The sequence below is a fragment of the Ostrea edulis genome, chromosome 4 (assembly GCF_947568905.1).
Source record: "Ostrea edulis chromosome 4, xbOstEdul1.1, whole genome shotgun sequence".
Taxonomy (NCBI): domain Eukaryota; kingdom Metazoa; phylum Mollusca; class Bivalvia; order Ostreida; family Ostreidae; genus Ostrea; species Ostrea edulis.
The window spans coordinates 62996312-63018848 of NC_079167.1; the positions used below are offsets into that span (position 1 = coordinate 62996312).

The 22537-nt window shown below is 34.0% G+C and overlaps 1 protein-coding gene across 1 annotated transcript in view; it reads left to right on the forward strand.

Annotated features, from left to right (window-relative positions):
- The window catches only part of LOC125669489 (eukaryotic translation initiation factor 3 subunit B-like), a 25255-nt gene extending 4810 nt beyond the window's left edge, over positions 1–20445 (forward strand). The window contains exons 1-18 of the mRNA XM_056163342.1: positions 1–2013; positions 8425–8612; positions 10637–10829; positions 11043–11162; positions 11303–11360; positions 11558–11686; positions 12525–12814; positions 14903–14969; positions 15478–15524; positions 15787–16027; positions 16173–16245; positions 18443–18562; positions 18652–18730; positions 18888–19026; positions 19265–19390; positions 19479–19556; positions 19648–19756; positions 19940–20445. The exon at positions 1–2013 is cut by the window's left edge and continues 4810 nt beyond it. Of these exons, the coding sequence (XP_056019317.1) occupies positions 1850–2013; positions 8425–8612; positions 10637–10829; positions 11043–11162; positions 11303–11360; positions 11558–11686; positions 12525–12814; positions 14903–14969; positions 15478–15524; positions 15787–16027; positions 16173–16245; positions 18443–18562; positions 18652–18730; positions 18888–19026; positions 19265–19390; positions 19479–19556; positions 19648–19756; positions 19940–20031 (2313 nt within the window). The 5' untranslated portion in view covers positions 1–1849 and the 3' untranslated portion in view covers positions 20032–20445. The remainder of the gene's footprint in view (positions 2014–8424; positions 8613–10636; positions 10830–11042; positions 11163–11302; positions 11361–11557; positions 11687–12524; positions 12815–14902; positions 14970–15477; positions 15525–15786; positions 16028–16172; positions 16246–18442; positions 18563–18651; positions 18731–18887; positions 19027–19264; positions 19391–19478; positions 19557–19647; positions 19757–19939) is intronic.
- Positions 20446–22537: the final 2092 nt, after the last annotated feature.

Genomic DNA, 22537 nt, shown 5'->3' on the forward strand with positions numbered 1-22537 from the left:
TTTGTTATGTCCTATAAATATACCAAGTGTTTTAACTGGATTATTTGTTGTAATTACATTTTCAATCTTTTCACATGTGTTTTTTAAAGAACCTAGCAATATACATTCTGATTTCCTTAGATTAAGCTTTGGACCTGCGACTCCAGAGAATTGTTTTACTGTTTTAATTACTTGTTTTACTCATTGCACGTCCTTTAGGGGACTTGTGGAATCATCTGCATGTTGTATAATTTTTATCTCTTTGTTAATTCCAATTTCAAAACCATGTATTATGTCAGAAGATCTAATTCTTGTAGCTAACATCTCTACTGTGATGATGAACAGTAATGCTGATATTGGACATCCTTGACGAATACCTCTAGTCATTTTACAAGTTTTAGATATGTAACCGTTATTTTTTACTCTAAATAAAGGTTGATTGTATAAGGTTGTAATCCAGTTGATAAAATTTGTTCCAAAATTTAAAGCTTTTAAAGTTTCAATCATAAAACTCCATTCTACGGTATCAAAGGCTTTTTCGAAATCTAAAAATAATAAAATGCCATCTTCGTTATGATCTTCACAGTAGTCAAAAATATCTTGAATTAATCGAGCATTATTCCCAATATATCTGCCTTTAATATATGCTGATTGGTCTAAATTTATAAGTTTTGATATGACTGTTTGTAAACGTTTAGCCAAAAGAAATGCAAGAATTTTATAATCGCAATTTGTTAGGCTAATTGGTCTATAATTTCTAACATTTGACACTCACTAAAAGCGTCTTGGATTGCACGTCTGCTAAGTACTAAATCCAGTCTCTTAACATTTCTTGAACATAAATTTCAAAAAGAAAATCTATCGCTGAGGTATATAATTAAAACAAACTTAAGAGATGTAAAAGAATATAAAGATATGACATTTCTGCCGTTGTTCTATAAAGAAGTAATTTGCGCTTTTAACAAAACCAAAATGATTAAAGATATCTCTATGACTACTTCGGATGAATTCTTATCTTTACCAATTTGGAAAAATAACCTATTTCAGTTCAAAAACCATCCAATTTATTTTCCAAATTGGGTCAAGTCAGGAGTTCTATACACCAAAGATTTATATGATAACAATGGTGTATTTAGAGATTTAAAATATTTTCAAGATTTAATCTCTCATAGAAACAATATTATCTGTGAATACTATATTTTAAAAACAGTTTTCAACCGCTTTACTCGTATATTTGACTGCAAAAAAGCTCCCTATATTAATATTAAAGACAACATGCATGTATTATTTAAAGGAAATAACTTTGTAAATATATTGAATATCAAATCATCTTTCTTCTATAACATATTAGTTGATAACAAGTTCATTAAATCAATCACAGAAAACTTTTGGACGGAAAAGTTTGACATTCCGAAATCTTTATGGAAGACAATTTATCTCTTAAAAGTCGCAAAAATTTCAGATAAACAAATATCAGAGTTTAACTATAAATTATTACATAAACTTTTGAATAATAATCTGAATGTTAGCAAATGGAATCCAAATATACAAAAATATTGTGAAAACTGCGGTGAAATTGAAAACATAGAACACCTTATATATGCCTGCAGATCGTCTAAAAGAATATGGAAAAGGATTAATAATGTACTAAATCTTGATATTTCTTGGAAACATATCGTCATAGGCTTTTATAATGAAACAAATCTATCAGAGGCTCTTAATATTTTTATTTCTTTCATTGCACTGAAGATTTATAAATATAAAATGAAATGTAGACTAACTGAAACCTCTTGTAACAGTGAAAATTTATATCTCTCTGTGAAACGGGCTTTAAATACATATCAATACATTGCAGAAAAATCGTATTCAAATGTATGTATTAAAAATATATTTAAGAAAGTTTGTACAACTTTTGATACTTCTTGATTTGAATTTTGTATATGAGAGGCCCGATGTGGAGGGAGACGGCTCCTTCACATTTTGTTTACCTGGAAGCAATTGGACTCTTTGTGTATGTGGTAGTGTGCCTTTCAGGTAAACAAGGGTAGCCTACAATGTGATAAATAATAGTGTTTGTGTGTGTGTATTTATGAATAGTATGACTTGACAATCCAATCTAACTATTGTAAACTTTATTGCATGAAATTGCATTATGTTGATGAATTATTTATATATTTGTTGATATTGAATTAAATAAAAGATAAAAAAAAACAAACTCATCTGAAATTGTTTGAAAAGAAAGGTTTATTCAATAGATCTTTTACACCTTATATTCCATTATATTATAAACCTTTGATTTTGCAAACTAAATGTACTAAATCTGTTTACAAACAGTTAAATGTAAACCATGATATACCCACTTCTGTTTCAAAGTGGAATTTAGATCTGGTAGCTTATGGAATAGAAATATGTGTTAAGGATGCTTTTACTGTATGTTTTAAGACTACCAAGGACTCTACTATTCAATGGTTACAATATAGATTACTTCATAGAATTCTGCCTGTCAATTATTATCTTTAAAAAATCACAATGTTGTGTCTTTTGATTGTTGTACCTTTTGTAATGATGAAGTTGAGACAATTCAACACGTTTTCATTGGCTGTGAAGAAGTATCCATATTATGGAGCAATCTGAGCATGCACATTTATAAAACAACTTCCAAAAGAATAGGTTTTAATGTACTTAATATTTTATTAGGTGAACTCCCACTGTCGAAAGGCAACAGAATTGTAAACTTCCTTATCCTATACACAAAACAATATATTTTTTCTTGTTTGAAAAAAAAAAAAAAAAATGCCAAGATTCTTGGAATTATTGTTCTATCTATACAACAAATACAAGGTTGGAAAATGTATTGCTTATCAGAATTTAGAAATACAAAAATTTGAAAATACCTGGCATGTATAGAAAACACTTTTTGACAACATAAAAAAATCATAATTTTGCTATTTCAAGCAATATTTTTTTCTTCTACTTTTGAAGCCACATCTATTTACTCGAGCTCTGTATTGTTATCATTTTTCTCTTACAATTATATTAAAAATGCAAGCACTTACCGGTACCAACAAAAGTATGAGTGTGAGTATGAAAGTGTGTGAAAGTGGTTAGAAAAAAATGACAAATGTTCTTCTGTCTTATGTCAATATTTGTGAAATAAAAAATTAATAAAAAAAAAAGAGATCTATTACAAACACAGAGTTCCTTAAGATATCTACTAAAAACTTGATTTCATGTTACCTGCAATGAGAAGGTATAAGTAGCTGACTTCATTAATCTAATACAAACATAGGGTGCCTTAAGATGTTTGCGAAAATCTTAAAATTTCAGGTTACCTGCAATCAAAAGATATAAGTAGCTGACTTCCTTAAGCGTGATGTCTGAAAATTCATGACATATCACGATACCCAATATCACTACTCGTCATACGTATCTGAAAATTCGTGGCGTATCGAAACACCCTCTATCACTTCTTACCATGTGTATAGTCGTAAATTCGTCAGATATCAAATACAAACACAAGGTTCTTTACGGTATTCACACAAATGTTGAAATTTCAGGGTACCTCGAATCAAATTGTAAAAGTAGCAGATATCTCAAAATGGATGGTATATCAAATGAATGAAGGTCTGAATCCAAATGTATCATTTTGAAAGAAAACACTCAGGTGGAAAAGTTTATTCGTATTTTGCATTGCAACGTTATGTAATTGGAGAAAATTGAGCATGAACCTTCATACGACTCCTCGTCCTCTTTAGAACTCAGTAACCTTTATCTGGTAGCTGGCTATCAGTAGTTATAACTTTTATATTTTGTAGTAGCTGGCTACGAGTAGCTAACTTTTCTTACTTTTAGTAGCTGGCTACTAGTAGCTAACTTTTCCTGGTTCAAGTAACTGGCTACTAGTAGCCAACTTTTTTCTTTTTAAGTAGCCAGTTACTAGTAGCCAACTTTACCGATCTCTTGACCGATCTATTACTGAATTCAGTCAATATCTAACCCGGAAGTCAACATCACTGGCTATACAACTACATATTCACAAAGTCCGTAATCGACGAGGGGATGGAGTGTGAACTTTCTTTAGGGAAGATCTTGCATTCACGTCGGTTGAACCCAATAACAGACCGTGATGAGTTTTTGTTCTTGGAACTCCTGCTGCCAAAGACAAACCCAATTATCGTTGGAACGTGCTATAGGTCCCCAGTATAGTCAAACTTTCTTGAGAGATTGGAGACATACTTCATTCAAGTGTGCCAAGACTGAAATCATTCTTTTTGGTGAATTTAACATCTGCACCTTGAATGCCAGCAATAAACTTTTCCGTACATAAAATAAAGTCATTAAACTAAATAGACTGACTCAAGTGATCAATGCACCCATCCGTGCCACTGATAAATCTAAAGGTTAAATACAGCATACACCCGTGTAATCATGCTAAGAAAATATGTCAGTCTGGTGTCATCGTTGTCGGCCTCAATGACCATTTTCTTATTTTCTACTAAAAAAAAAATCATCCCAAACATTTTCTGGAAAGCATAACAGTGTCAAAATAAAGTCTACAAAGAATAATGACAAAGATATTGAAAAAATCAACAAAGGTTGACTGGAGCAAATGTTTCTATGCAAACCATGTTAGCGAACTGTGGTGTGCTTTTAGAGAATTTTTTTGTGAAAAGTTTAGACAAAGCACGAGGAAAGAAATTAGAATAAAACAGAACCATGAATAACAGATGAAATTTTAGACAAATTCACTTACGAGATTAGCATTTGTTTCATTTCAGGGAGTCTGGAAGGCATAAAGAATACAAGTGTTACTGTAAAATTAGAAATTTAGTTCAGAGACAATGTAACAAAGCCGAGTCCGACTTCTTCAACGATAAAATAGACGAGAATAAGCGTAAGCTCCCCACCCCCACTCCCAAATTGTTGCTTAAAGGTCCTGGGTATCAACAAAATACCAGAACTAGTGGTAACATTATTTTGAACATTAATAATGAAATTTGCTTTGAAAATGAAACAATTGCAGGTAACCTTTTAAGTCCCCTTTCACAAGAATTGCAGCGAAGCTTGTTGAAAAACTACATTCTCCTAAATGTTTATACACTGTAACTTCATGAAGCATTCAAAAATTTTATAATAGAAGGTGAAAAAAAATCTAAAAACTCGTTCATTTTAAGGCATGTTAGCGAAAATGTTATTTATAGAGAACTTTTGTTAAAGTCTTTTAAAAATATCACCAAAAAGCACTAGTTTATATGGGATATCAATCAGCCAGGTTTCTGAAAGATCACCATTCAGCTTCCCATTACATTGTTGATAAATCTGTCTATATTTGAAGAAAATGATCCCGAAGAGCTCAAAATCACTCGAGTAAAACCCCTTTTCAACAAAGGTGATAGGATAAAACCAGAAAACTATAGGCCAGTATAGCATTTTTAGCATTGTTTCTAGAATATTAAAAAAAGCGATATACATTCAACTCGAATGTTTCCTTATTCATAACAGTATTTTAGATGAATTTCAGTCACTATTTAGAAGTTAATTTTTTAGTGTATCTTAATGATCATATCAAATCAAAAACAGCTAAAAATCTGTTCTTCTTGGCCCTCAGAAAGCCTTTGACAAGTAGATCACAGAATACTCTGTAAAAAACTGAATGTCACCGGTGTTAAGTCAATCAGTTGGTTTAAATATTTTTTCTGAGAAAAAACAAACTGTAAATGTAAACAACACAAGTTCTGAAGTATGCAATATTACCTGCGGGGTGACCCAAGGTAGTCTACTTTGGTCTCTTTTATTCATATTATACGTGAATGATCTTAGTGATACTGAATGTAAAGTTTGATTGTATGCAGATGACATTCTCTCATTATAATGCAAACATTATAACTAAGAAGTTATCATCCATGTTAGAAAGCTGTCATGATATTAGTTGGTAGACAACAAACTGTAACTTCACCTGGGAAAAAACTGAATGTATTTTGTTTAACGCAAGCTTAAATCTTTAAGTCCCCCCCCCCCATAGAATGTAATATCTGGCATTAGAATATAATTTAAATCAGGTGTAAAATACTTAGGAGGGTTTTCTGTTCTTTATGGAATAATGTAATGTCTGGATCGAGAACGAATTGCAAGTTAACGCCTGAGATTTTTATATCTATATAGGCACAAATCATGTCTGTCTCTACTTTCCAGAAAATCAGTTTGTAATGCTTTAATTCAGTGTCATATTCAAAATAACGTTTAAATTTATCTCCCAGAGGGAGCATGAATGCAAAGAAATAGAAAAACTGGAGTACTTTAATACATTGTAATGGAGTAAGACAACTTCGACTGAATCACGTCTTTAATTAGATATTTTTCTTGAAAAATGTCCAGATTATCTGAAAAATAATTTTAGAAGAAACTGTTCACCCAGATCATCAAGTAAGTTTAATTTCTTTGTACCAAGGGTTGAGAAAATGAAATCGGAAACTTTCTTTCTTAATCGCATCAACGATGGAAACTCCTTCCCTGATCAAATAAAATGTATAAGCAATGGAATTTCATTTAAGGTATTCAATGTATAATGACCATATTTCATATCTAATAAATGGATGGTGGAATATTTGTAATCATGGTATCATTTTGAAGGGTTCATCAAATAAAAATAATCCACCATAGGAATTTTCAAAATTTTGTTTACTGATTGATTTATTTCACCTAGAATTGAACATTGAAGTATATGGGAAAAGCATGTTTTATTACAATATTTTAAAAACAAATTATATTTTCATACTAATCTCTTGGTAGAAAGTTACATACACTTTCTTTTTATGAAAATATGAAATATTAATCATTGACCACACACATTTTTAGAAAATTAGATTTTTCTTATTTTTACAAAGGGCAGACAACTCTTCCAAAAAGTCTTAAGTGCAAAAACGTCAGCTTCTAATCATTTACCAGTCATGTGAATTTCATCTGCTTCACTTTCATCATTATTTAACAATAAACATTTATGTTGATCTAAATCCTTCAAAATTGTTCATTATCCTTTCATTATACATGGGATACCTTAAATCAGAAATTAAAACCCATTCAATCATGCAATGATCTTAGGAAAAGGCAGATAGTGACTTTTTATTTTGGATAATCACTCTTTTATGATTTATGTATATGAACTTTGTATTCTTGTATGCCCTCTGGGCCCAAAATTGGAAATAAATTACTAACTATGGTTTTGTATTTTTTTTTTGGTTATCAATAATCAGTACCATAATAACTCTTTTCGTTGTTAGGAATTACAATATATTGTGTGTCACTCTTAACAAGGCCGTCGTCGGCGGTCCGGCCATGGCCGGACCAATATTTCGGCCGATAATGCCCAACCCAAAAATCCCATAAAAAGCGCACGAATTTTAGTGTCAGATATACCGGAAAACGCTTCTAAGGGCATCCTAGAATAAAAAAATTTCCGGGGGAGCATGCCCCCGGACCCCCCTAGAAATGATCAATCATAAAAATGGCCGGACCAATCACAAAATCGTGACGACGGGCCTGCTCTATAAGGCTAAAAGGACCCCATAGGAAATATTCGTGGGTAATCCTTAATTGGCATAGACCAATCTCTACCCAGAGTTATCGTTCCCGCTACGCTCCACTAATACAGTGTTGTAGCGCAGCGTAATACGCCCTCTGGCGAGAGATTGGGCATAGACATCATATAGAAATAAATTAATTGATGGGAAACTGTGCACTTATTTTAAGCTTAAGGAGCACTTTGGTTTTGAGAACTATCTTAATAAAATTAAAATTTTTGATATTAGACGATCTATTTGTAAGTTACGGATATCAGCTCATAAATTAATGATTGAAGTTGGTAGATATTCTGGTATTACTAGGAATGAACGAATATGTAACAAATGCAACTCCGGTTTATTAGGTGATGAGATCCATTTTTTTTTTATTAAATGTGAAAAGTTTGCTGATGAAAGAAAATCTTTTTGTGGTGCTATAGAAAAAACAGTTAATTTTTTTTTTTACCAAACTCAATGATGAACAAAAATTCATTTACATACTATGCTCTGAAGAGCCATCCATTCTAAATATAACTGGAAAATTTATTTTGAACAATATATGACACTGTATTTGTATATAACTATATGTTATGTAATCACTTCTTTCTTTACTTGTATATGTATATGTACATTATTTGTATGTATTATTTTCATGCTGCCCCTTGAGGGCCCTTGATTGGAAAATAAATATAGTTATAGGCCTACGTACTTTTATTATGAAATAGCTAAAACAGTTCTCCTTTACCTCAAAGTGTATCTTGTAGTTATTCTACAAGATCTCTTGTTTTAAAGGTATGCAGGTCAGAGATATTATTGCGTATTTTGGTATTTCCTAAATAATGATAATAAAACTTTCACACGTCTCAAGTACGAGTTAATATGTTTTCAGCGCATGCGTCTTGGAAGCCGGCAAAGTGCACGAGGATCTCAAGATGGCGGCTGACAGGGGCTTGGAACATGAACCAAGGAGGCAAAGGAAATCAGAATCCCAATCACAGGGAAGTGTAAACGGCGATGAGATGGAGGAACCTGATTTTAGTGATCCAGAGGGTTTTGTGGATGATATATCAGACGAAGGTTTACTTTAGATGCAATGTTTATTTGTGCAATATGGCCTGGAATGATAATGTCTGTACACGCGTATACACATACATCGAGAGAAAAAAAACACGTGTAGCAAACTGAACTTTGTATAGACCTTTAGTAAAGTTTACCGACATATTCATAGTATAGCAGTTACGACACATGTGAAATATATAGGAAATACACTGTAAATTTAAGTAATAAATTCAGGCAGAAAAACGGACCAAAGAAATCTTGTACGGATGTAAAATTGGCGATATTATACAAATTTCAGTAATATATTAAAGTTGAAAAGTTTCAAATTTACCTCATTTAGTGAAAATTGCAGTTTTAGTAAATAGTAATCTGAAAAAACTTCTAAACAGGTCGAGCACATTGAATCTCTTGATTTAGCTATATGACTTTATAAAGCTATTTGAAATAGCTTTATTCAACCATTTCAAATCTTTTATCAAATTAATTTCTAAAAATATAGAAGTTGAATTTCACTGAGTGAGCATACTTGAGACTTGAAGTCCATACAACACATTGTAAACAAAAAGTAATTCTTTAACTATGTCCCATAGGAAGAATTTTGATTCACAATTGTCAAATGTTTTAGGATTTTTAAGTTGTTGAGCAACAGTTATCCAATCTTCAGAATAGAATAAAAGTCAATGAGAATCAACTTAATACTGGATTGGCAATCAGGTTACACATTGTATAGTCATCATACTTTTCTATGCTTCAATGCACAAAGGGTAGTGGACAGTTAGCAACACAAAAGAAACTGTCTTGAGAAATCTTTAAAGGACATAGTATTGTTATGAACTCTGATTAGAATAGTTTTGTGGTTAGTTCAAAGGATAAACACATTCAAAAATTATTATGCAACTTTTTGGCTTTACCACTGCACTTAAGAAATTCAATCTTGACTAGATTAATCAAGCTATTTCAAATTATATAGCTTAAAAAAGCTCTATAGCTAAATCGAGATTTTGCTGGACCTGATAAACCTATTGTCAGTACTGAGCTACCCAGTTAAGCGATTAGACTTTATAAAAGGAATATACATATATTGCTGATAATAATTTATAGTTTTGAAAGAAAATCAGCTGCTATGATGCAGTATTCCTCTTAAGTGATTTTTATGGCATAGCTAATTTCGTTATATGGGAGGGCAAACTTAAAAACAGTCAACCCAAACACATTTGATCCATTTTACTTTGCATTTCCTTGACCTGTCCTAATAAGAACAGATGAAATGTGTGTCAGGGGAAAGCATGGTTGTTTGGACAAGAAAACATTTCGGGGGGAGGGGGAGGAATGTAGTGTGGTCAGATTAAAAACATAGCTCATAGAGCACCTGACTAAAGATTAAGGGATACTGAAATTAAATCCTAGGCTGACCCATTAAAGTTGCATGCAGCATCTGCAGTGTTTACACTAGATGTATTGGTCATCATCAACAACAGCTATCGAATCATCCAGCATTGTCATCATGACATCATCATTAGCAACCAATACACATACATCTGTACTGTGAAATAGAATCAACACATGACATCATTGATCATTTACGTAACTGTCGTATTGCTGTATAGAATGAAAATACAAATTGAAAAAGTGGGTGTTGAGTGATGTCATGTAGATTGACATTTTCTACAATATTTTGTTTCTTCTCTTAGACACCATGGTATTTGATTATCCATGGTGCTGGAAGCTTCTTTTTAGTGTTGATTCTTATTTGTAGTATCTTTTAGTGAACTCTTAATCAGAATATGATCTGACAGGTCTTTAGGTTGAAATTCTAGAAGCTAGAATATCAAGTAACTTTTGGACTACCTTTGTCGTTTGTAAAACTAACAGATCTCGAGTATAAAACTTTAAAAACCAGTTTTAAGTTATCAGCTTTGATTCCAATTCCTAGATTAGGTTTAAATTCCGGGTAATAAATTAAGAACATGACAGAAATCATTTTGAGTTTGAATAATTTTGTTTTCTTCAAGACTTTACATTTCATTCCTCTATTGTTTCAGAATTGCTGGGAGATCTGCTGAAGACAAAGCCTAAGGAGTCTGATGGCATTGATAACATTGTAATAGTTGATAATGTTCCACAAGTTGGTCCTGACAGACAAGACAAGCTCAAAAATGTTATTAAAAAGATCTTTGAGAAGTTTGGCAAAATCAACAGGGAATGCTTTCCCGTCTCTGTCGAGAAAACAAAGGGGTGTGTGTTGTTGTATGCATCTTAAATTGATTTAATTGTTGGTGCAAGATGTATGTTACTTGTGGTGAATTTATGGTCATTGATGACGAAGTAGAACAGTAAACATTTGTAAAATAAAGATTCATTTTGTACCGGATGGGATAAAGACAGTAATGTATTGTTTTGTTGCATTTTTCTCTCTAGTACAACTTGCTACATGTTATATAATTTCAGATTTGTATTTTTGGAGTATACTTCACCTCTCCATGCCAGTGAAGCTGTGAAGATGGCAAATGGATATAAACTAGACAAACAACATACACTACAAGTGAACATCTTCTCTGATTTTGACAAGTAAGCATTTGTGGTCCCCAGGTAATGATCCCAGGACATGTGGTATATGATATTTGACAGACTGATGATATGGATTTAATAATAACTTAAACTTACGTGCAACAATATAATTATATTTTACTATCTCAAACATTCTTCAGGTTTGAAAAGATTCCTGAGAAGTGGGAGGTACCAAAGCCCAAACCTTACCATGATGTAGTAAGTAGTTCATTTTGAAAGTCATGTTTACTGTTTTATTTTTCAGATGTTGGCAGATAGAAGGAAATTGTTTTTGTCTATTTGTTACTTAGTGTTTGCTTGCTGTTTTAATATATATATATATTAAAGATCTGGTAGATGATGGAGTAATGGGTAAAATGTACTGGATCATTCATATTTTTCATTTTCTTCACAAGGGAAACTTGCGTTACTTCCAACAAGATCCTGATTGTTATGACCAGTTTAGCGTTATATATGATGGAGGAGAAAGGACAGCCATATTTAAGAACACTGCTAGGGAACCTGTTGTTATTGAAGAAAGAGCGGTATGTAAAATATTTGAAATAAAGTTTGTTGTGCTGTTAGGCTCAAAAAATTTTCAGGAAATGTGCACAAGTAGATGTCTATTTGCTTAATTCATTCCAACTCCAGAAGGCATGATTTTTCTCCACTTTAAAGTGGAATTCCGCTTTCCGGACTGGAAAAATCCATTCCCTATATAACGATTCCGCTTCTGGAAATGTCTAGGTTCAATAAATTTCACCGTTTACGAATCTTATTTTTTGGAATATCTGGTTTTGACTTTAAATTTTATACAGCGGTCAGTATTTCCTCATTGTATTCTTCTCGTTGATTGGTTGAATCATTATGATATTGCCCAATCAGCAGAATGTACACTGATTGTAAACATGTGGGCCATACAAAAATGTCCATAAAAGTAGTACAAAGAGACTGCAATAATGTTTACAGCATGAAGAACCTTTTAATCAAGTGTTGGTTGATTGCATAGGACCTTTGCCTAAGACTAGATTAGGGAACCAATACTTACTTACTTTTATTGGAATTTTTATATGAAACCTCAAAATTGGTTGACAGAATTTATTTTCTGAAAAGCTTCTTAAAGTCAAAATATCCATTTTTGGCTAGGGTCTTCAGTCCCCTGGACCTCCTAGATACCCAGCTGGGGAAGGACCCCCCCCCCCCCCCTTCCGCTTTTTCTACCATTCTGTAAAATCATGTCTGCTCTAGGTCAATTTCTTGTATATCGTAGAGAACTTTCATCATACCAGTAATGGAAAACTGAAAATGAAGGTTATGAGCACTCTTTGTATGTTTTTAAAAACAATGAATGCAAGAAAATTTTTCTATATGATTAATTTTTAGAGATGGACTGAGACGTACATCCGTTGGTCTCCACAAGGTACCTACTTGGCCACATTTCACGCTAAGGGTATAGCCCTGTGGGGAGGTGAAAAGTTTGAACAGATCATGAGATTTAGCCATCCCGGTGTCCAGCTGATTGACTTTTCCCCCTGTGAGCGTTATATGGTGACCTTCAGTCCTATTCTATCCAGTCAGGAAGACCAACAACAGATTATTATCTGGGACATTAGGACAGGAATGAAGAAGAGAGGATTTCACTGTGAGACCCAGTCCACGTGGCCAATACTCAAGTCAGTACTTTTGATGTATATTTAAAGTGTAGTCATAATTTTAAGGATTGCATATTCCCATACTTGCCTTAATCAATGCTATTATGTAGACATTATTTTTAATAAGCCAACAAGATATTTTAGAGACTGAGTTTGCACAGAGACAATGCTCATTGTTACACTAGGGGCAGATAAACATTTGAGTTTGGTGAAATATGATGCATGATTCAGAGCATTACTTTCATTGAGTGAGATGCATGACTACAGTAAACAGTTATCCCACTAATGTCACTCTTTTCTACAGGACTTTAGTGTGAAAACACTCAATGAAGTCCGGAAATTACATTAACCGGCTTTGCAGAAAAATCCGATGTAAATTGATTCCCTATGAATAAGAAGGCATTTGATAAATATGGGACTTAAATTGACTTTGCAGGATTTGTTGGGGTTGATGTGATAGGGGAATCAAACAATATACTTTTTAGCTCTTCTGAGCCGAAGGCTCAAAGAGCTAATGCTATGGCCATTTGTGCGGTGTGCGTAAACTTTTTAGAAAAAGGGCTATAACTCAAGAACCCCTTGGCCAATTTTTTTCAAATTTGTTACAGGGTATCATTGGCCCAAGGGCTTTCATACATACTAAATAGAGGGATGTGACCCTTTAACAAGGGGAGATAATCAGGAAAATACAAACAAAAGTAGTGGTTGCTAAAAAATCTTCTTCTCAAGAACCACTGGGCAGATTATCACCAAACTTACACATAAGGATGAGGATATGTTGTAGATTAAAAATTGTTCAAGGCATTACCCTGGGGCAAAGGGCGTGGTCTCAAGGTCACTTCAAAGTTGACCTAAATTTATATTTCCTTAAATCTTTGATATTTTAGTCATTATAAGGACTAGGATCATCAAATTTTGACAGTTGATGCATCTTAGGACCTTGTGTCAAGTTGTCTCAAAAGTAGGTCACGGTGACCTACTTTTTGAATTTTGCAGGTATTTATTTTAAAATTAATTTTGATGCATATCTTGGACACTTTGAAGCCTATGATCATCAAAACTTGTCAGTTGGTGGATCATGGGACCTTGAAATGCGTCAACTGAAAAATAGGTCACTGTGACCTACTTTCTGAATTTTATGGCTTATCATTTATAGATATATTTTAAGTTGTTATTTCAAATACCGAGAGGTTTAGAATCATCAAATCTTGTAAGTTGATGCATCTTGAGGCCTTGAAACATATTTATAAAAAAGTAGGTCACAGTGACCTACTTTTTGAATTTGGCAGATATTCAAATTTCACATTTTCAATTTTAGATGTATATTTTGGGCACTGTAAAACCTAGGATCATCAAACTTTGTCAGTTGATGCGTCTTCAGTCTTCGGTTTGTGTCGACCAAAAAGTAGGTCACCGTGACCTACTTGTGGTATTTGACAGCTAAATTACTATATTTCAGACACTATTTGACCTACAATCATCAAACTTTGTCAGTTGATGCATCTTGAGTCTTCGGAGTGTATCGACCAAAAAGTAGGTCACTGTGACCTACATTTGGCATTTGACAGTTATATTTATATATTTCAGTCACTAATTGACCTACAATCATCAAACTTTGACAGTTGATGCATCTTGAGTCTACGGAGTGTGTCGACCAAAAAGTAGGTTACCTTGACCTACTTTTGGAATTTGACGGCTATATTTATATATTTCAGATACTATTTGACCTACAGTCATCAAACTTTGTCAGTTGATGGGTCTTGCATGTTCGGAGTTCGCTGACCAAAAAGTAGGTCATGGTAAAAAGTAGGTCACCATGACCTACGATTGGAATTTGACAGCTATATTTCAATATTCAGATACTAATTGGCTTAAAATCATCAAACTTTGTCAGTTGATATTTCTTGAGTTCTCAAAATGTGTAAACCAAAAAGTAGGTCACATTGACTTCTTAGGATTTAACTAAAGATTTAGAATACTAAGAGGCTAAGAATAGAAATGGTGGGGTTGTACAATTTATCAGAAGAGCGATTCTAGGCCCTTGGGCCTTTTGTTAAGTTTAAAAATTCATTAAGCTTAGAATTGATGATTTTCCTGTGTCGCATACAGATGGAGTCATGATGGTAGTTACTTCGGAAGGATTACTCCAGATACCCTCAGTGTTTATGAAACCCCGGTAAGTACGTTCAATTGCAGGGCTTGAAACTTAACTTTTTACGTCACCAGTCCAGCTGGAATGATAGGGTGTAACTTCAACCAGTCCGCAGAAAAATTTACCAGTCCACCAGAGTTTTTCAGAAATAATTAAACATATTTTGTTCATGTTCTGAAAAGTAGATAACGGAATTTAACTTGATATGCCTCAGACAATATTGTAACACTTATGTGAGATTTATATTTACTAATCTGGTTCGTCTGATATCTACAGAGGAATGCCAAATGTGTGTTTAAGATTCCATAAGTATGTTTATTAAAATGACGTTTTAGAAAATTGACCAGTCCCATCGGACTGACTAAAACAAATATCAGTCAGTCCGCCAGACTTATAACCAGTCACGGACTGACGGGCATATGTTCATTTCGAGCCCTGATAATTGGATGTAGAATTTGTCAACATATTATGAAACATTTGTTAATTTAAAACAGCATATGCGTTAAAGAGAAATATAACCTTTATATTTCAGTCAATGGGACTGCTGGAGAAGAAAAGTTTGAAAATTACTGGACTGAGGTAAGCTGATAGTATGAAAGGTTACTATGGGCTGGCATTGGTGAGTCATAGTGACATACTGTGTCTGAATGTTGATCAGTAGCAATTTGCCACTGTTAAATTGGCACAATCAGTGTGTATCATGTTTCATAGTTTGGGACTGATCATAAATTAGCGCATCAAAATATGAATGCCACTGAAAGAAGTACACATACATTTATATATACTCAAAATAAAAGGATATTGTTTTGAACAAGATTTGTTGATTTCTAATGTCTTTCAGGGATTTCTCCTGGTCCCCCTCGGACAACATTATAGCCTACTGGGTGCCAGAACAGCAGAATGTACCAGCCAGAGTAACCCTCATCCAGATGCCTAGCCGGCAGGAACTCTGCATCAAAAATCTCTTCAGTGTGGCCGATTGTAAGATGCACTGGCAGAAGAATGGAGATTATCTGTGCGTCAAGGTTGATCGTTACTCCAAGGCCAAGAAGATAGAGGAGAAAGATCAGTATAAATATAGTGTAAGTATTCTGTCATTCTTGGTATCCGTTTTAAGTCCACAAAATAATCAGAAATCATACACAACAACATTATATTTGGGTTTTTAAAGAAATTCCTCTACTGAAAGAAACTAAATTTTACTTTATCATGTTCTCTTTATTGCAGGGATTGTATTACAATTTTGAGCTGTTCCGAATAAGAGAAAAACAAATTCCAGTGGATAAAGTGGAGGTGAAAGGTTAGTATGGAGCTTTAGTGTAATTAGGGTCCCATCTTTGTGTGGGAGCCTTATTGTGATCAGCCTGTGCGTCAGTCCATGCATTGACAGTTTTCTGGATTTTTTTTCTTTTTGGCGATCACTGCTATTGAATTGAAATTTTTTACATAAACTTGTATCAATAGGTTTGAGTTTAGCTTTCTTGATTTATTATTGAAAGAGTTGTGGACCTTGAACTTGAGCAAATTTCAGGGATTTTATAGTTTTCTGGACATTTTGGTTATCTCTGGTTATTAAATCAAAAACATACATGAACTTATATCAAAGGGTTACAGATCAAGTTAGAGTTTGGGCTTTGTTGACATTTTTGAAAAGAGTTATGAACCTTGAACTAGCAAATAATGCCACAAAGCATGGCACTTTTGTGGTGCTTGTCATCACATGATGTCTACATGAACCTGCTTTGTACCAGAAAAAATATTCGCATTAGACATTATTCAGACTACAGAGTATTTTTGTCCCCTGCTTTAGCAAAAATTGGGTGTTAAGGATAGGCAGGATATTGATCACATGTTAGAGACTTCAAGTCATGATAGTGGCTATTTTCTCTTTACTAGCTATGGCATCATAACCTACTATACAATGTTATGTCTTGTAGCAGACTGACATAGATGTTTGAGACATTGTGATGTCACAGTGGTAAGGCTCACAAATTGTAGCAAATTAGAAAAGCGCTACGACATGATTTTTATTGTCACTCACTGCGTCGCGGAAGGGGACATAGAAATACTGGTGTGCATCCATCTGTCCGTCCATCCCACTTGAATTTGTGCATGCAAGTCCTCCAAAACTGCTCAATAGATTTTGTTCAAATTTTGTAGGATTGTTAGTCACCATATGTAGTTTATTATATTGCTTTTTCATTTTGATTCAACAAATTTAACAGGAGTTATGGAACTTTGTTGAATTTGTACATGCTACTCTATAAGAACACATTGTGGGCACAGCTCCTCTGAAACCACTCAATGGATTTTGTTCAAATTTTGTTGGATTGTTAGTCACCATATGTAGTTGATCATAGTGCACTGTCATTTTGATTCGATAAATTATACAGGAGTTATGGGACTTGTGTTTCAACTTTTTTTGCGGTGGTGGGAAACATGGCTAATTGGCTATGCGTAGCAATCTTGTTTCTACGTTTGTTTTATTATTTTCCTTGAATGGAGAGGATGTATATAGGCAGCCTTAAAATCCTTTCCTGTATTGAATTAAATGTTACTAAACTAAAGTTAGGTCACAATGGCAAGAAACTGGTTTCCAAATATTGCGATTACTATTTTAGCTCTGAAAATGAAACTTTATATGAAGAATATCCATGACTCAATGATATCCACATCTGTAGTAGAGGTCAAGGTCACAAAAAATTGGTGAAGAAACTTTATATTTATGTCGCCCCTCTTTCAGAGGGAGACATTGTTTTTGTACTTTCTGTCCGTCTTTCTGTTACAAAATCTTATGAACGCTTCTCCTTCTATATTGCTTATCGGATAGACTTGAAACTTTGTACAATGCTTCACTGCCATTTGTTAGATGTGCATATTGGTGGAACAGGAGGATACAATTACTTTCCTGAAAGTTATAGTGGATCTATTTCTCAGTCTGTTACAAAAAAATGAAACTGATTATAACATTAACTTCAAGTAAAAGAGCTTTTATTTGGTGGATGTAATCCTTATGACATGGCCTGGCTTTCCCCAACATTTATAGTTCAACTCATTTATTGAAAACTTTGACCTTGTTTAGAAGTTTTTAAATTATAGGCAAGGGGACTTTGATATTTAATGGGTGCAGTCCTCTCCCATGTGACTTGTTGGTTGGATGACCTGGTGACTCTGAAAATTTAACTTTGCTTACAACTTTGATGTTAAGTATGTGCAATCCTTGTGACATAGCTGTTCCAATGATGATCTTAACCTATGAATCATGTATTGAAAGTTTTATTTTGCCGATAGCTTTGAAACTAAAAGTGATAGGGCTATGATATATAGTGGATGTATTCATCATCTGACACGACCTTTCTAAAAGACCATGTAATAGGAATTGGCTGTCATGGACTGTCAAAACAATCTTTCTTGTTCCACAAACAATTGTTTTCTATTTTCTGTCATCTTGTAAATAAGTTTCAAGTTTGACATTAATTTTGATTATCTTCTTGCAGAAAATGTGATTGCTTTTGCCTGGGAACCTGTTGGTAGTCGTTTTGCATTTATACATGGGGAATCTCCGAGGATTTCTGTTTCATTCTACCAGATAAGGCCAGGGAAAGTGGAAACTATTAGTGAGTAGAAGACTTTGTTAAAAACCCATATTAAATGTTATTTTAAATGAAAAGTTACCTTACTTGGATTATGAAACTTCAATTTTCAGAAACTTTGGAGAGAAGACAAGCCAATCACCTATTCTGGAGTCCTACTGGGCAGTTTGTTGTTCTAGCAGGATTGCGCAAGTAAGTTGGAAAGGAAAAATAATGGAAAAAGAAAGAGTGTCAATATTTTCAACATTCTAATCAGATAAAACCTGCACTGTTTTAATAAACTACCAACATTTGTTTGCAGTGTGAATGGGGTGCTGGAGGTTTAATAAACTATGAAATTTGTTTGTAGTATGAATGGGGTGCTGGAGTTTGTCGATGCTTCTGACGTGACTGTGATGGCTCAGACAGAGCATTTCATGGCAACAGATGTAGAATGGGACGCTACAGGACGATATGTTGTGTCTGCCGTCAGTTGGTGGGGACACAAGGTAAGCTGCTATATAAGAAAAGAGCATGTAAAACTAGGGTTTTTGGTGTGAGAGTTGTTGGTTTTGAAAATCTGAGAGGAAAGTTAGCCCTTTGCAAAATGTGTTACATTGGATAAATAAAGGTTATATAAAAGTATTTTTATTATTATCAAAGGCATTCAAAGCTAGATTTTGTGAAGTAGTGTCACCAGTTTCTGCAAACAGATATGGTTTTCATTTTATATTGCATCCATTTTAGGTTGACAATGGATACTGGATATGGTCTTTCCAAGGACGTTTGCTGCAGAAGATTCAGCTGGAACGATTCTGTCAGTTACTATGGAGACCACGTCCTCCCACCCTTTTGACTGCTGAGCAAATCCGAGTAAGCTTTGATCTGTAAGCTAAAGAAAGATGCAGCAAATCTATATTAAAGGTTTCTGATTAATATCCTGAGTTTTCTTTTCCGCCAGGCCATTAAAAAGAATATGAAGAAATACACAGAACAGTTCGAAGCCATGGACAGATTGAGACAATCCAACGTTTCTACGGTAAATCGTCAGGTTTTATGCAGTTCAGAATGGATATGTAATAAATATTTAGAGGAAATGGAGATATCGTATGTTTTATATTTATTTACAGGAACTTCTTGAGAAGAGAAGCGAGATGATGAATGATTACAAACGCTTCCGAGAACGGGCCAGTGCAGAGTGGGACAGGATGAAGTTTAGGAGGTTGGAACTCAGAGGAGGTAGGACTTCTCAGAAAAAAGAGATGAGAAAATATATCAACTCTATTTCAAGAATTGTTTAAATAGTAAAATGAAAATGTTTGCTATTCATATTTTATTTAGGAAGATACGGACTTGCAATTTGCATAATGTAAAGAAAAAAAGAGGGTAGACTACTCACCGCTATGTTATTATATATTAAAGGTATAGACACGGACACCTTGGAGGATGAGGAGAATGATGAGGAAATTGTAGAATTCTTGTTGAAAGTTGAAGAACTCGTGGTGGAGGAGTAAAATTGGGAAAGATCACCGATTTTTAATTGCCGTCAGCCTACATACAGTCATCTTGAGAAAGTTGGGAGAAGTGCCGTATTACTGAATATCTGATTTTACATATAATTGTCCAGAACCTATATTAGAAATTAAGAATTGTTGCCCACTGTTTTCAATGATGGTGAGTTTTACTTGTAAATATTTTTATGATTACCCAGTACTGCCTGTTTATGTATTACTTGAGTTATATTTAGTGATTTGTATGCATTTTTTCGTCCCACTTTCTATTTTATTTGGACATTTTTCTGGATATTTTCCTATTCCTTATCGGTTATTTTTAGAGATGTGTAGTATTTATTCCAAATTGCACTGGTTTTGTATGTTGCTGTATGATCTGTCTAGTATTTATCTCAATAAAACATGGTTTACAATGAGTACTTTATTTCTGAAATACTTGTCACCATTGTCATATCATTTTCCATTCCTTCAATAAAACGTGGTATTTGGACATTCCTGCCCCAGTAAGTACTCGATTCTACTCCTAGATTTATCAGGAGGAGAAGACCACCACATTTTGATACTGAGTAGGATTTACTTCACCTTGGTTCTATTTTCTATAAATGTGGTGAAAGGGTAAAAAACATAAAATGAAATAAACTCTTATATCCATCTACAGAGCTCTGAATATCTTCTCTATGGAATAAAATGGTCTACAGTCAAACCTCATTATCTTGAACTCGGGACCGAGAAAAAACTTGAGATATCGAAGGTAAAAACCTAATGAATAAGTTGTCCAGACTTCTATGGTTGGCTTTCTCGAAATGCTAGTTCCTAAAAGAAATAATTCCGGTAATGCATGCTGTGGAATCTGATGGTAGGTTAGCCATATTTGGACAAAACCTCAAACTAATTGAAACAAATGAAATTATTAATACAAGAAAGCACATACAAACAACATATAAAAATCGGCTTTTGTATCGCTATGAGAATTTTTGGGTAAAATATTGCCTTTTTCCATGAAAATTGCTAAAAACGGGAAATGAATTGAGAGAGTATAGCAAATTAATTTTTACAGCATTTCGAAGTATGTCGGTAAACCATTGTATAAACGGGCTTCTAGTCATGTGATGCATGTTGGTCATGGGAAGATAATTTCAGCCAATGAAATTGAGATACATCGTGTTCGATTGAGCGTCTCTAACCCAAAATTCAAGGGGTTTCATCTCTGTTTTTCCCATGGGCTTGATATATTGCATGATGTTTAGGTTGAATTTTCATGGATTTGTGAAGTAGAATTTTGCATAATGTAGGTACTGTCATTGTTGGATAGATATGTATTATAAAATCAATTTGATATGAATAAATTGTCAGCGTCTAATAACATCAGCCCTTGTTGGTCTAATAACTACGGCGGGCTTTCGGCAAAATATAAGAATTCTGTTTTATATCATTAGATGACAAAATAAAGAGTGGATACTGGATAATTTTAATGATAGCAAAAAATGACTATGACCGATTCAAAATCATAGCACCATATTTTAAGTCATGGCCAATGTACTAAAATGTGAGCAAAGACCAACATACGGTATAGCCCTAAAGCATTTTCGATGATAGTAGTAGTTATGATAATATGACGGTAGATATGACAATAATTTCATTTACCAATGTTTCATTAGTACTTGTTTCGTTAAAACCTTTGATGTTTCAATTTGATAGAAAAGGCAATAAAAAAATCATGATCAGGAACAAATTGACTTGTAAAATATAAAGTTACGAATTGAATGTTTTGGGTTCTTTGTATTATAGAGTATATTATTGAGGCACGGAGTAAATTGATTTACCAACCGTGCAAATTGGAGGCTGTGTTCCCAGTTCTTTTGAAATGTCGATAAGCTCGGTGTCGGAGTCACACTTTAACTTTTGCTATGTATCTTTTGAACCGGGTGGGGGGGGGGGGGGGGGGGGGGGGGGGGGGGCAAGGCTTTGGCATTTCGCATACAGATTCCTCATGACTTAGGTCGTAGCCAAAGGGCTAGGCATGGTGGCTGATTATGTGTCATTTTACACTATCGTCTTTTTGTCATTTCGAAATTCGAGGTAAAAAGACAACAAAACGATATTTAGTGAATAACGAAAAGACGACAAAATAATCATATTAGCAACTTTTAAAACTAAAAGACGACGAATTACAAATCAGCCACCATACCTATACCAGTGCTTGCCACTACGATAGTGAACGCAGCCAACTGACCTTTCTTTTGGTACTAAGACGTGTTACTTATTTTCTTTAAAAACGTTAACCTCGGCAATATCCTTTGAAGCAAGGGGGGGGGGGGGGGGGGGTATCGATTTGATATTTCACATAAAGATTTCTCTGATCAGACCTTTTATATGGTACTAAGGCTTTTGACCTAGTCACCTTGGACTTTGACCTTTTTTTCTAAAACTTTATAACTTTGACTGTAAGAGTTGCGCTTCCTGGTTGTCTTAACAACTCTTGCCCCCCCGCCCCCCCCCCCCGCCCCCC